Here is a 15,589-nt window from a genome sequence, read left to right on the forward strand (position 1 = left end):
GGCATTGTGATCACTGGACCCGAAGTGCTCCCCAACATATACCTCCGTCACCTGACCTATTTCATTCCCTAACAGAAGATCCAACACTGCCCCTTCTCTAGTTGGTACCTCTATGTATTGCTGCAAAAAACTATCCTGCACACATTTTACAAACTCCAAACCATCCATCCCTTTTACAGTATGGGCTTCCCAGTCTATGTGTCTTTGGAATGTGGGAGGAATCTGGAGTAACAAGAGGTGGTAGGTAGAATGTACTAACTCCTTACAGTCAGCAGCAGGAATTGAACCCTGATCTTCCAGCTGGTGCTGTAAAGCAGTGTGCCAACCAGTATGCTATCATGCTGCAACCAATTAGCAATTCTCTAATTTGTGAAATGTTAGCTCAGAGTTTCCAATTGCTTGGTCTCCCTCTCCTGGCTTTAGGTGTGGACTTATGGTGACCTTGGCCACAGACCTGGTGGTGTGGATGACTGCAGTTACTGACGACTCTGTCCACATGGAATTAGAAGCTGAGCAGCTGGCATCACACAACAGGAATGACTCAGAGCTCACAGGTACAAGGTTTCACTGTACTGGCAACACACTCCTCACATTCTGGGGCAGGTGGGACCTGTACAAGAGAGACACCTGAACTACAAGGGGACCAATATACTTGCAGGGAGGTTTGCTAGTGTTATTGGGGAGGGTTTAAACTAGATTTGCAGGGGGATGGGAACCAGAGTGCTAGAGTAGATCGTAGAATGGGGGTAAAAATAAATGTTAGTAGTTCATGCAAAGTCACAAATAGTAAGGTTGTGTGTGGTGGTAATAATCTTCTGAGGTGTGTATATTTCAATGCGTGGAGTATTGTGGGGAAGGCAGACGAGCTGAGGGCCTGGATTGACACGTGGAATTATGACATCATAGCCATTACTGAAACTTGGCTACAGGAGTAGCAGGACTGGCAGCTTAATGTTCCAGGGTTCCGATGTTTCAGGCGTGATAGAGGCAGAGGGATGAAGGGTGGGGGGTGGGGGTGGGTTTGCTAATCAGGGAAAATATTACAGCAGTGCTTCGGCAGGACAGATTAGAGGGCTTGTCTACTGAGGCCATATGGGTGGAGCTGAGAAACAGGAAAGGTATGACCACTTTAATAGGGTTGTATTATAGACCACCCAATAGTCAGCGAGAATTGGAGGAGCAAATCTGCAGAGAGATAATGAACAACTGCAGGAGACAGAAAGTTGTGATTGTAGGGGATTTTAATTTTCTACACATTGATTGGGACTGCCATACTGTTGAAGGTCTAGATGGGTTAGAGTTTGTGAAATGTGTTCAGGAAAGTTTTCTAAATCAATATATAGATGTACCAACTAGGGAGGATGCAATATTAGATCTCCTATTAGGAAATGAGTTAGGGCAGGTGACGGAAGTGTGTGTAGGGGAACACTTTGGTTCCAGTGATGATAACGTCATTAGTTTCAACTTGATCATGGATAAAGATAGATCTGGTCCTCGGGTTGAAGTTCTAAACTAGAAAAAGGCCAAATTTGAAGAAATGAAAAAGGATCTGAAAAGCGTAGATTGGGACAGGTTGTTCTCTGGCAGGGATGTGATTGGTAAGTGGGAGGCCTTCAAAGGAGAAATTTTGAGAGTGCAGAGTTTGTATGTTCCTGTCAGGATTAAAGGCAAAATGAAAAAGAATAAGGAACCTTGGTTCTCGAGGGATATTGGAACTCTGATGAAGAAGAAGAGAGAGATGTATAACATGTATAGGCAACAGGGAGGAAATAAGATGCTTGAGGAGTATAAAAAGAGTAAGAAAATACTTAAGAAAGAAATCAGGAGGGCTAAAAAAAAAGGCATGAGGTTGCTTTGACAGTCAGGGTGAAGGATAATCCTAAGAGCTTTTACAGGTATGTTAAGAGCAAAAGGATAGTAAGGGATAAAATTGGTCCACTTGAAGATCAGAGTGGTCAGCTATGTATGGAACCAAAAGAAATGGGAGAGATATTAAATGGGTTTTTTGCATCTGTATTTACTAAGGAAACTGGAAAGGAGTCTATGGAAACAAGGCAAACAAGTAGGGAGGTCATGGAACTTATACAGATTAAAGAGGAGGAGGTGCTTGCTGTCTTGAGGCAAATCAGAGTAGATAAATCTCCAGGACCTGACAGGGTATTCCCTTGGACCTTGAAGGAGACTAGTGTTGAAATTGCAGGGGCCCTGGCAGAAATATTTAAAATGTCGATATCCACGGGTCAGGTGCCGGAGGATTGGAGGATAGCTCATGTAGTTCCGTTGTTTAAAAAAGGCTCAAAAAGTAAGCCGGGAAATTATAGGCCGGTAAGTTTGACATCGGTAGTAGGTAAATTATTGGAAGGAATACTAAGAGATAGGATCTACTAGTATTTGGATAGACAGGGACTTATTAGAAAAAGTCGGCATGGCTTTGTGCGTGGTAGGTCATGTTTAACCAATCTATTAGAGTTTTTCAAGGAAGTTACCAGGAAAGTGAATGAAGGGAAGGCAGTGGATGTTGTATACACGGACTTCAGTAAGGCCTTTGACAAGGTCCCGCGTGGGAGGTTAGTTAGGAAGATTCATTTGCTAGGTATACATGGAGAGGTAGTAAATTGGATTAGACATTGGCTCAATGGAAGAAGCCAGAAAATGGTAGTGGAGGATTGCTACTCTGAGTGGAGGCCTGTGACTAGTGGTGTGCCACAGGGATCACTGCTGGATCCATTGTTATTTGTCATCTATATCAATGATCTGGATGATAATGTGGCAAATTGGATCAGCAAATTTGCTGATGATACAAAGATTGGAGGTGTAGTGGACAGTGAGGAAGGTTTTCAAAGCTTGCAGAGGGATTTGGACCAGTTGGAGGAATGGGCTGAAAAAAATGGCAGATGGAGTTTAATGCGGACAAGTGTGAGGTATTGCACTTCGGAAGGCCAAACTAAGGTAGAACATACAAGGTAAATGGTAGGACACTGAGGAGTGCAGTAGAACAGAGGGATCTGGGAATACAGATACATAATTCCCTAAAAGTGGCGTCACAGGTAGATAGGGTAGTAAAGAGAGCTTTTTGTACATTGGCCTTTATAAATCAAAGTATTGAGTATAAGAGTTGGAATGTAATGGTGAGGTTGTATAAGACATTGGTGAGGCTGAATTTGGAGTATTGTGTGCAGTTTTGGTCACCTAATTACAGGAAGGATATTAATAAGGTTGAAAGAGTGCAGAGAAGGTTTACAAGGATGTTGCCGAGACTTGAGAAACTGAGTTACAGAGAAAGGTTGAATAGGTTAGGACTTTATTCCCTGGAGCATAGGAGAATGAGGGGAGATTTGATAGAGGTGTATAAAATTATGATGGGTATAGATAGAGTGAATGCAAACAGGCTTTTTCCACTGAGGACAGGGAAGAAAAAAACCAGAGGTCATGGGTTAAGGGTGAAGGGGGAAAAGTTTAAAGGGAACATTAGGGGGGGCTTCTTCACGCAGAGAGTGGTGGGAGTGTGGAATGAGCTGCCAGATGAAGTGGTGAATGCGGGCTCACTTTTAACATTTAAGAAAAACATGGACAGGTATTTGGATGAGAGGGGTTTGGAGGGATATGGCCCAGGTGCAGGTCAGTGGTTCGGCACAGTTAAGAAGGGCCAGAAGGCCTGTTTCTGTGCTGTAATGTTCTATGGTTCTATGGTAAATTGGTTTTATTGCAAGACAATGGGAATGATCTTCCACTTTACTCACTCAGAAAAGGGGTAACATCCCAAAGCCCATGACTTCAGAGAGATGCTTCAATTCATTAGTTCACAAGTCACAGTGACTCAGAAGCTGGAACTGGCATTCCAGCTGGAACTTGTTGGAACTCAGAAAGTTACATTTATAAAAGGCATTCAGCCCTCGGAAATGTTAAACACTGCTCTTTACATCTGAAATAAAGCTCTGCAGATCTGAGAAATGAAAACAGAATCAGACTCAGGTTTAATATCATTGGCATGTGTTGTGAAATTTGTTAAATTAGCAGCAGCAATACAACGCAATACATAATATAGAAGAAAAAAGTAAAAGTAAATAGGTAAATCAATTACAGTATGTACAAAGTATATATTGAATTAGATTAAAAATTGTGCAAAAACAGAAATGATATACATAATCAAGTGAGATAGTGTTCATGGGTTCAACATCCATTTAGGAATCAGATGGCAGAGGGAAAGAAACTGTTCCTGAATCGCTGAGTGTGTGCCTTCAGGCTTCTGTATCTCCTACCCGATGGTAACGGTGAGAAAAGGGCATGCCCTGGGTGCTGGAGGTCCTTAATAATGGACGCTGCCTTTCTGAGACACCACTCCCTGAAGATGTCCTGGGTACTTTGTAGGCCAGTACCCAAGATGGAGCTGACTAAATTTACGACTCCCTGCAGCTTCTGTGCAGCTTCGGTCCTGTGCAGTAGCAACCACCCCCCCACCCCCAATCATACCAGTGATGCAGCCTGTCAGAATGCTCTCCATGGTACATCTATAGAAGTTTTTGAGTGTTTTTGTTGACGTGCCAAATCTCTTAAACTCCTAATGAAGTATAGGCACTGTGTTGCCTTCTTTATAGCTGCATCGATATGTTGGGACCAGGTTAGATTCTCAGGATCTTGACACCCAAGAACTTGAAAGTGTTCACTCTCTCCACTTCTGATCCCTCTGTGATGATTGGTATGTGTTACTTCATTTTACCCTTCCTGAAGTTCACAATCAACTCTTGTTTTACTGACATTGAGTGCAAGGTTGTTGCTGCAGCACCACTCCACTAGTTAGTATATCTTGCTCCTGTACACCCTCTCATCTCCATCTGAGATTCTACCAACAACGGTTGTATCATCAGCAAATTTATAGATGGTACTTGAGCTATGACTAGCCACAGTCATGGGTACAGACAGAGTAGAGCATTGGACTATGCACACACCCCTGAGGTGCACCAGTGTTGATCGTCAGCAAAGAGGAGTTATTATCGCTAATCCGCACAGGTTGTGGTTTTCTGTTTAGGAATTCAAGGATCAATTGCAGAGGGAAGTACAGAGGCTTATCAATCAGGATTGTGGGAATGATTGTATTATGCTGAGCTATAATTGATGAACAGCATCCAGACTCAGGAGTTTGTATTGTCCAGGTGATCTAAGGCCTTATGAAGAGCCACTGAGATTGCGTCTGCCATTGACCTATTGAGGTGATAGGCAAATTGCAATGGGTCCAGGTCCTTGCTGAGGCAGGAGTTCAGTCTAGTCATGACCAACCTCTCAAAGCATTTCATCACTGTTGATGTGAGTGCTACTGGGCAATAGTCAGTAAGGCAGCTCACATTATTCTTCTTAGGATAATTGTTGCCTTTTTGAAGTAAGTTGGAACTTCTGCCCATAGCAGTGAGAGGTTGGAAATGTATTTGAATACTCCCCAGTTTTCAGAGCCTTGGTCGGTACTCTGCTGGGGCCTGCTGCTCTGCATGGGTTCACTCTTTAAACACAGCCTAACTCTGAGACAGAGATCACAGGGTCACCGAGTGCAGCGGGGTTCTTCACAGCTACAGTTATATTCTCCCTTTTGAAGTGGGCATAGAAGTCGTTGAGCTCATCTGGTAGTGAAGCATTGGTGCCATTCATGCTATTGGGTTTCACTTTGTAGGAAAGTAACGTCTTGCAAACCCTGCCAAAGTTGTTATGCATCCAATGTCACCTCCAACCTCATTCAAAATTGTCTCTCAGACCTTGAAATAGCCTTCTGCAAGTCATAGCTGGTTTTCTGGTACAGACCTGGGTCACCAGACTTGAATGCCACAGATCTAGCCTTCAGTAGGTGACATACCTCCTGGTTTTGGAATGTACAGTAAGTCTTTGTAGTGTTACGTATTCAGGCAACAATAACTATATGTGAGTTAGGCAAGGGTTTTTATAACAAATAACACATTTATTAAACACTGAAAACAAACCCCCCAAAAGTAAACAAACACTAATGTAACCGGAAAACAGCTGCTGTGCGGCAGCTTAACAGCTCTTAAAGCAATGCAGCTCTAACAGCTCTTAAAACGATGCAGCTCTAACAGTTCTTAAAGCGACGTTGCAAAAACAGTTGTTTAAAGCGATATTGCCAAAAGTTCAAAATGCTCAGTCCATTTAAAAGGAGAGATTTTTTAAGGCGATTTAAATTCTCTTCCATGTCGTTTTCCTTCGATCCCCGGCGTCGAACTCTTCCCACGAAGAATTTTATGAAACGTAACGGTTTAAAGGCACTGACCTTTTCTTCCACACTATTCTCAAATCCTTTCTGGTCAACCCAGGGATTAACACAAGAATAGTCAACGAAATCCTTCCGAATGAAGATCACACAAGCTCGAAACCATTCCACTGTCGAAATTCGATTCTCCTCGATCTTTAAATCCCGAACTTTTGTCTTCACTCTCCACAGTAAAGAAACTGCTGGCAATGACCTTTTAAACTTTAGGCATTAGATAAAACTTCATTTTTCAACTAAACTGCGTTATCACATTAAATCACGCAGTGGCATGAAGTCAACATGGCAAATCCAGCCACGAACTGCCCCACCTCACAGGGTGGGGTCTTCCTTTTATACCCTGTAAAAAAAAACTGTCACATGATCTCTACTGGTGGGAAAATGATGTCACTCCACCATCACAAGACCATTACCTCAAGTCCAGTATAACTTCAACCCCAGTCACGTGACAAGGGTACCACTGTCACATGTCACGAGTACGTAACAGTAGGCACACACTCATCCACACAGCTTTTAATGAAGTTGGTAACAACTGCAGCATACTCATCCAGTTTCTAAGATGAATCCCTGATTACAGTCCAGATCACTGATTCAAAGCATTCCTGTAAAAGCTTCTGTGCTTCCCTTGTCTGTACGTTCTTGGTCCTCAGTTAATGGTGCTGCAGTATTCAGCATAATGAAATATTGTGTTTAGTAGGTTGATGAGCATCTGCAGAGAGAGAAAATCAATGGTAATGTTTCTGCACCTGCTTCAAAAAGGCATCAGTCATACCAGAGCCCAAGCAGAGCCTCAATGACTATCACCAGATAGCACTCACATCTGATGATGAAGTTCTTTGAGAGCTCATGGCTAGAACTAACTGTGGCCTGAACAAGGGCCTGGACCACTGTAATTTGCCTACTGCCACAACGGGGCTACAGCAGATGCAATTTTGCTGGCTCTCCACTCAGCCTTAGATCACCTGGACAGCTGCAATAACTATTGTTGCTTTTATTGATTACAGCTCAATATTCAACACCTTGGTACTAATCAACAAGCTTCAAAATCTGAGCTTCCCTCTGCAACTGGATTCCTGAATTCTTTATTGAGAGACAATAGTCAGTGTGGATCAGTAATTATATCTCTTCACTGGCAATCACATAGGCACACCTCAAAGATGCATGCTTAGTGCATTGCTCTAATTTCTCAACAGTCTTGACTGTGTGGCTACGCATAGACATAGAGACACAGAAACATAGAAAACCTACAGCACAAATCTGGCCTTTCGGCCCACAATGCTGTGCCAAACATGTGCTTACTTTAGAAATTACCTAGGGTTACCTATAACCTTCTATTTTTCTAAGTTCCATGTACATATCCAGAAGCCTTTTAAAAGACCCTATTGTATCCGCCTCCACCACAGTTGCTTGCAGCCCATTCCATGCGCTCACCACTCTCTGCGTAAAAAACTTACCCCTGACATCCCCTCTGTATCTGCTTCCAAGCACCTTAAAACTGTGCCCTCTCATGTTAGCCATTTCAGCCCTGGTAGAAAGCCTCTGACTATCCACATGATCAATGCTTCTCATCATTATATACACCAGGTATATACAATCAGGTCACCTCTCATCCTCCACCACTCCAAGGAGAAAAGCCCAAGTTCACTCAATCTACTCTTGTAAGGCATGCTCCCCAATACAAGCAACATCCTTGTAAATCTCCTCTGCACCCTTTCAATGGTTTCCACAACCATCCTGTAGTGAGGTGACCAGAGCTGAGCACAGTACTCCAAGTGGAAACTGACCAGGGTTCAATAGAGCTGTAACATTACCTCTTGACTCTTGAACTCAATCCATGGTTGATGAAGGACAATGCACCGCATGCCCTCTTAACCACACAGTCAACCTGCACAGCAGCTTTGAGTGTCCTCTGGACAGGGACCCCAAGATCCCTCGGATCCTCCACACTGCCAAGAGTCTTACCATTAATATTATATTCTGCCATCATATTTGACCTACCACAATGAATCACCTCACACTTACCTACTTCTCAGCCCAATTTTGCATCCTATTGATGTCCCGCTGTAACCTCTGACAGCCCTCCACACTATCCACAACACCCCCAACCTTCGTGTCATCAGCAAATTTACTAACCTATCCCTCCACTTCCTCATTCAAGTCCTTTATTAAAATCATGAAGAGAAGGGGTCCCAGAACAGATCCCTGAGGCACACCACTGGTCACCAACCTCCATGCAGAATATGGCCCGTCTACGACCACTCTTTGCCTTCTGTGGGCAAGCCAATTCTGGATCCACAAAGCAAGGTCCCCTTGGATCCTATGCCTCCTTACTTTCTCAATAAGCCTTGCATGGAGTACCTTATCAAATGCCTTGCTGAAATCCATATCCACTACATCTACTGGTCTACCTTCATCAATGTGCTTAGTCACATCCTCAAAAAATTCAATCATGCTCATAAGGCACAAACTGCCTTTGACAAAGCCATGCTGACTATTCCTAATGATATTATACCTCTCCAAATATTCATAAATCCTGCCTCTCAGCATCTTCTCCATCAACTTACAAACCACTGAAGTAAGACTCATTTGTCTATAATTTCCTGGTCTATCTCTACTCCCTTTCTTGAATTAGGGAACAAGATCACAAACCCTCCAATCTTCCGGAACCTCTCCCATCCGTATTGATGATGCAAAGATCATCTTCAGAGGCTCAGCAATCTCCTCCCTCACCTCTCACAGTATCCTGGGGTATAGCTTGTCCGGTCCCAGTAACCTATCCAACTTGATGCTTTCCAAAAGCTCTGACACATCCTCTTTATTAATGTCTGCATGCTCAAGCTTTTCAGTCAGCTGTAAGTCATCCCTACATTTGCCAAGGTCCTTTTCCGTAGTGAATACTGAAGCAAAGAATTGAGTAAGTACCTCCGCTATCTCCTTCGGTTCCATACACACTTTTCCACAGTCACACTTGATTGGTCCTATTCTCTCACATTTTCCCTCTTGCTCTTCACATACTTGTAGAATGCCTTGGGGTTTTCCTTAATCCTGCTCACCAAGACCTTCTCATGGCCCTTTCTGGCTCTCCAAATTTCATTCTTAAGCTCCTTCCTACTAGCCTTATATTTTACTAGATCTCTATCATTACCTAGTTTTTTGAACCTTTCGTAATCTTTTCTTCTTGACTAAATTTTCAACAGCCTTTGTACACCACAGTTCCTGTACCCTACCATCCTTTCCCTGTCTCATTGGAACATACCTATGCAGAATGCCACACAAATATCCCCTGAACATTTGCCACATTTCTGCCATACATTTCCCTGAGAACATCTGCTCCCAATTTATGCTTCCAAGTTCCTGCCTGATAGCCTCATATTTCCCCTTTTTCGAATTAAACATTTTCCTATCTTGTCTGTTCCTATCCCTCTCCTATGCTATGGCAAAGGAGATAGAAATGTGATCACTATCTCCAAAATGCTCTCCCACTGAGAGACTTGATACCTGACCAGGTTCATTTCCCAATACCAGATCAAGTACAGCCTCTCCTCTTGTAGGCTTATCTACATATTATGTCAGGATACCTTCTGGAAAACACCTAACAAACTCCACTCCATTTAAACCCCAACCCTAACCCTAATGCATGGAGTCAGCTCCATCTTGGGTACTAGCCTACAAAGTACCCAGGACATCTTCAGGGAGCGGTGTCTCAGAAAGGCAGCATCCATTATTAAGGACTTCCAGCACCCAGGGCATGCCCTTTTCTCACTGTTATCATCAGGTAGGAGGTACAGAAGCCTGAAGGCACACACTCAGCGATTCAGGAACAGCTTCTTCCCCTCTGCCATCCGATTCCTAAATGGACATTGAACCCTTGGACATTACCTCACTTTTTAAAATATACAGTATTTCTGTTTTGTGCATGTTTTAAAAAAATCTATTCAATATGTTATATACTGAATTGATTTTCTTGTTTATTTATTTATTATTATTACTTTTTTCTCTTCTAGATTATGTATTGCAATGCTGCTCAGTTAGCAAGTTTCATATCACACGCTGCTGATAATAAACCTGATTCTGCTCCAGGGAGATGCAAATCAGTATTGGGGAAATTAAAATCTCCCACCATGACAACCCTGTTATTATTGCATCTTTCCGGAATCTGTCTGACTATCTGCTCCTCGATGTCCCTGTTACTATTGGGTGGTCTATAAAAAACACGCAGTAGAATTATTGATCTCTTGGTGTTCCTAGCTTCCACCCACAGAGAGTCAATAGACAATCCCTCATGACTTTTCTGCAGCTGTGACACTATCTCTGATCAGCAGTGCCATGCCCCACCTCTTTTGCCTCCATCCCTGTCCTTTAGAAACATCTAAAACCTAGCACTCTAAGTAGCCATTCCTGCCCCCTGAGCCATCCAAGTCTCTGTAATGGCCACAACATCATAGCTCCAAGTACTGATCCACACTCAGTTCATCTGCTTTGTTCATGATACTCCTTGCATTAAAATAGACACATCTCAAACCTTCAGTCTGAGCAACTCCCTTCTCTATCACCTGCCTATCCTCCCTCTCACACTGTCTCCAAACTTTCTCGATTTGTGAGCCAACCATTCCTTCCCCTGTCTCTTCAGTTCCCACCCCCCAGCGATTCTGTTTTAAACTCTCCCCAATAACCTCAGCGAACCTTCGTGCCAGGATATTGGTCCCCCGGGATTCAAGTGCAACCCGTCCTTTTTGTACAGGTCACTCCTGCTCCAAAAGAGGTTCCAATGATCCAGAAATCTGAACCTGCCCCCTGCTCCAATCCCTCAGCCATGCATTTATCCTCCACCTCACTCTATTCCTATACTCACTGTCGTGTGGCACAGGCAGTAATCCCGAGATCACTACCTTTGAGGTCCTGCTTCTCAACTTCCTTCCTAACTCCCTGTAGTCTGTTTTCAGGACCTTCTCCCTTTTCCTACGTATGTCGTTGTTACCAATATGTACCACGACCTCTGGCTGTTCACCTTCCCACTTCAGGATGTCATGGCCATGATCAGAAACATCCCGGACCCTGGCACCTGGAAGGCAAACTACCATCCGTGTTTCTTTCCTGCGTCCACAGAATTGCCTGTATGACCCCCTATGGAGACCTCTATTACTGCTGCCATCCCCTTCCTTTCCCTACCTTTCTGAGCCACAGGGCAAGACTCTGTACCACTGTACCGCTCTGTACCACTGTTCCTTCCCCCAGGTAGGTCGTCTCTCCAACTGTACTCAAACAGGAGTATTTATTGTCAAGGGGGCAGCCACAGGGGTACTCTCTAGTATCTGACTCTTGCCCTTCCCTCTCCTGACTGTTACCCACATCTGTCTCCCGAGGCCCTGGTGTGACTACTTGCCTATAGCTCCTCTCTATCACCTCCTCACTTTCCCTGACCAGGCGAAGGTCATCGAGCTGCAGCTCCAGTTCCCTAACCCGGTCCCCAAGGAGCTGCAGCTCAACGCACCTGGAGCAGACGTGGCCATCCAGGAAGCTGGGAGTCTCCTGGAATCCCACATCTGACACCCAGTACAGAACAGCAGCCTCACACACATACTTCTTATTCCTATCCTTCACAAGTAACTTATCTCACCTCGATCCATTATCACTGAAGCCCCCTTGAGCCAAAGCTCCCTGTCTCCCACTACTCTGTCGCCTGCTCCTCCAATGCCCACTCTATAAATCTGTCTTTTCATACTGTTCCCGCCAGTCTAACTAGCTGATGTCCATGTGCCTGCGCAGTTTTTTCTCAATCCTTCTCTATAAATTTGTTGATCATATAGGAGTGAGATAGATCAGCTGGTTGAGTGGTGTCACAACCAACATGTTAGTGTGAAGGATTGGACAATGGGGACGGTCAGTGTGGAGGATAGGGGAACGTGCGTGGTGGGGTCCTGAGTCATACAGCGAAGGGCAGCCAGTCCTTGGTATGCCCTCCATCTCAGATACCTGTACTGTGACCACCCTCTGAGGTGGCACACGCTGGTGACATATTTTCTCTGCCAGGGACGCTACCAGTAGGAGGGTACGCGGTCCAATGGATGGTGTCAGGTGTGCCCCTCTGAGGGATCTACAGCTTCTCCTACCGTGAACTGTGGAGGGTATGGGGTCTGGCTTCATCTGGGCAGGGTGCTCCTGTGCCATTGGGGAACGGTGCTCTGGGAGCTGGGGGTGGGGTGGGTACTGGTCCCGAACCTATTACGGTGGGTGTTGGATAGTGGAGGGTTTCTGGCTGCACCACCACCCAATATGCTTGTTAGACCCAAGCCACAGGAGAGGGTGCTGCACAACGTGAGCCGTCTCGTGGGAATGCCCACTGTGCCATTCCGGGCTGCTTATAAGGGCTGCTCTTGTTCACCTTTCACTGTCCTGCCTTCGTCTGCCAACCAGACTCGCTTTGGTGGTCCGTGTTACCATCTGCAGCGGAGGAGGTCCCCACCAGAACTCTTTACACAGGGGTGCTTCCACTGTACATTGAGAACCTGGACTGGAAGGCGTTGCACCAGGCAGTACCATACAACAGATTCTTGAGCAGCTTCACTGAGACCTTGTCCAGCCGTCCATTCTGTGGGTGGGGGGAGTCAATGTATCGCGTGTTTACAGACTGTCAGAGGTTGTTCAAGGTGCTGCTGCTGGGGTTCTGACTACACTTTAATCCCTCACTCCTCATATACGGGCACCCAGTTTGGAAGGGGCGGGGCGTGAGAAGGATCTCCTGGTGGGCTTGGTCCTGGGCCTAGCCAAGATGGCCATGCACGGGTCTAGGTGGCGGAAGGTGGAGGGCGCTGTCCGGGCCTACTGCCTGCCCCTTTCCTGAGGATACGTTCGTGTCCGACTGTCCTTGGAGAGGGAGCATGTGGTCCCAGGGAGCACGTGGTCCTGGCAGGCACATTGAGGGACTTCCGTGAGCAGTGGTTCCCTGTAGTATTGACTGTTTTATAGACAGTAGCAACCATATTTTAATTTGAGTATACTTACTGTCTTGTAAATATTGTCTGAACCTTTGTGTACATAAAGTTTTATAGTTTTGTAAATAAGAAAGTGGGAAGACGAGAATGGCCAGTGTGGAGGATGAGGGATCGCAGGGTGAGGTTGGGGTCAAGGACCTAGGTCCTGAGTCCGCCGATTGCAGAGGGAGGCCAGCCACGTGTGCTCTCTGCCTCAGGATCCTGCAGTTACCTGTACTGTGTCTACCCTCCCAGAGGATGCACTTATATAGTTTTGGAAAATTAAAATTAAATTGAGGAAATGGTTGGTGTGGAGGATGTACGATGGGGTGACTGTCAGTGAGGTGGACACTGCTGATAGGGTGACATTCAATGTGTGGTCAAGTGGGGATGGTCAGTGTGCTGGACAGTGGGTGTGGGGAATGTGGAAACTGAAGAAAGGGGTCGGTTGACGGTTGGTGTGAAGCATGGGCGTGGGAGGGGGGATGGGGGCAGTGAGTGTGGAGGACAAGGGCGTTGGTCACTGTTCACCATGAAGGATGGGTAGGGTCAGTTGGAGGATGCGAGGAATGGGGTACAATCAGTGTGAAGGTCTGTGTGGAAGAGAGGGGGATGGTCAGTATCATGGGTTTGACAGGGAAATGTTCAATATGTGGGATGGGGGTGAGTAACTGGTATGCTGGATGGGGAGGGGGAATGGGGGGAGGGTACAGTCCTTGTGAAAGTTGAGGGGATGATCAGTGTGGGGAACAGGTATGGGATGGTGGATGGTTGTGTGGAGATGATCTGTGTGGGGAACATTGGGGGTGGGAGTTGTGGAGGACAAGGGGTGGCAGTCAATATGGTGGACAAGGAGGTGCAGTCGGTGTGGTTGAAGATTCAAGGTCTATGTGAGGGATAGTGTTTCTATGCTGTTAATTGTCTGGTGTATGTGAGAGTGACACAAACTGTTCTAATGTTTGACATGCATCCTATCTTTGCAGGTGTTTGGAACCTGTCAGACTTGAGTTGCCAGAGTGAGCTCTGCACCATTTTCCAGAAGGGCATTGTTATCTTGTACCCCTTCAGCATTGAATTCTGCCTCATCTCCTCTACCATGCTATATATTATGTGGGGCAATGTGGGGCGCACCATTGACCACCATGAGACTCACACCAGCTACAGGTTCCAAGGTCATGGCTTAATTGCAGGACCACTGCTAGGGGTGATGGTGATCATTACTGGTTTGGTTATCTTCATCCTGTACCAAATGGAGGTGTCCGCTGACTTCAGGCAACCCACACCCTTCGTCCAGTTCTACATCTTCAACATTGTCCTCCTCTCTGCTATGTCTCTCTGCTCACTGGCTGCACTGGTGGTGCACAGATGGGAGATGAGGGAAATGGACAGCAGAGAGAACCCTACCCGCAGTCTGGATGTGGTGTTGCTGCAGGTTGCAGCCCTGGGACAGTTATGCATCTCATACTTCTCCATCGTGGCTATTATCTCCACCCATCCCAAGCGCACCATCGATACTCTGAACCTCACCTACTCCTTGCTCATCATCATTGAACATATGCTGCAGAACCTTTTCATTATTGAGGGCTTGCACAGACAGTGTCTTCTGGAGGACGCTTGTCAGAACTTTGTTGATGTTTGCAATAAAGAATTCATTAACTTGCAGAATCTGAAGAAGCAGGAATCTCCACCCTCAGGAATGGTCCAGGAACCCACAGCTGCAACAATAAGTGTACAGACCAACATGCCAACCAAACTAAGTAGTGCAGCTAACTCAGCAGATGGAGCACTGGATTGTTCATCCATCCTAGACCAAAGGAACCGAGCTCTAGAAATGACCGGCACACTGAATTGGAAACGGAAGTTATTGAAGGAAATCTCCATGTTTATGATCATGTCCAACCTTATTGTAAGTTAGTCTGATTTCTTTTCCCAGTGAGCTTGTTTCTATCTTCCCCATTTCCAGTACACTCCCAACAGTTCCATGGACATTGCAGCTGGACATACCACCTTGAGGGCATGTGGCAGGTCAGAACACCCAGTGGTAAACCAGCTTTGCCCTCTCCACCTGGACTCAAGCACTCTGCTTTGGCAGAACTCAGGAAATGATCAATTAGGAATTGAACTTTGGAATCCCCAACTGGTGGATCCACATGGAATTTAAAACTTTGCCCATGTTCTGCTGTTCATGACTTTCTAGTTCACTCAGTATGCAATCTCTCTGCTTTTCATTAACAAAAGAGATTTCACAGATGCTGGAAATCCTGGGCTGGAAGAACAAGGCCGATCAAGCAGCATGCCTGGAGGGGAACAGCTGAGATCCTTCATCAGGACGGGAAGGGAAGTGGGAAGAAGC

At 45.5% G+C, this 15,589-nt stretch overlaps 1 protein-coding gene across 1 annotated transcript in view; it reads left to right on the forward strand.

The window, feature by feature from the left end:
* The window catches only part of otop2 (otopetrin 2), a 105,901-nt gene that overhangs the window by 85,653 nt on the left and 4,659 nt on the right, over positions 1 to 15,589 (forward strand). The window contains exons 5-6 of the mRNA XM_073026580.1: positions 424 to 554; positions 14,220 to 15,142. Of these exons, the coding sequence (XP_072882681.1) occupies positions 424 to 554; positions 14,220 to 15,142 (1,054 nt within the window). The remainder of the gene's footprint in view (positions 1 to 423; positions 555 to 14,219; positions 15,143 to 15,589) is intronic.

This window comes from Hemitrygon akajei, chromosome 22, assembly GCF_048418815.1.
Source record: "Hemitrygon akajei chromosome 22, sHemAka1.3, whole genome shotgun sequence".
In the NCBI taxonomy this organism is placed as follows: Eukaryota; Metazoa; Chordata; class Chondrichthyes; order Myliobatiformes; family Dasyatidae; genus Hemitrygon; species Hemitrygon akajei.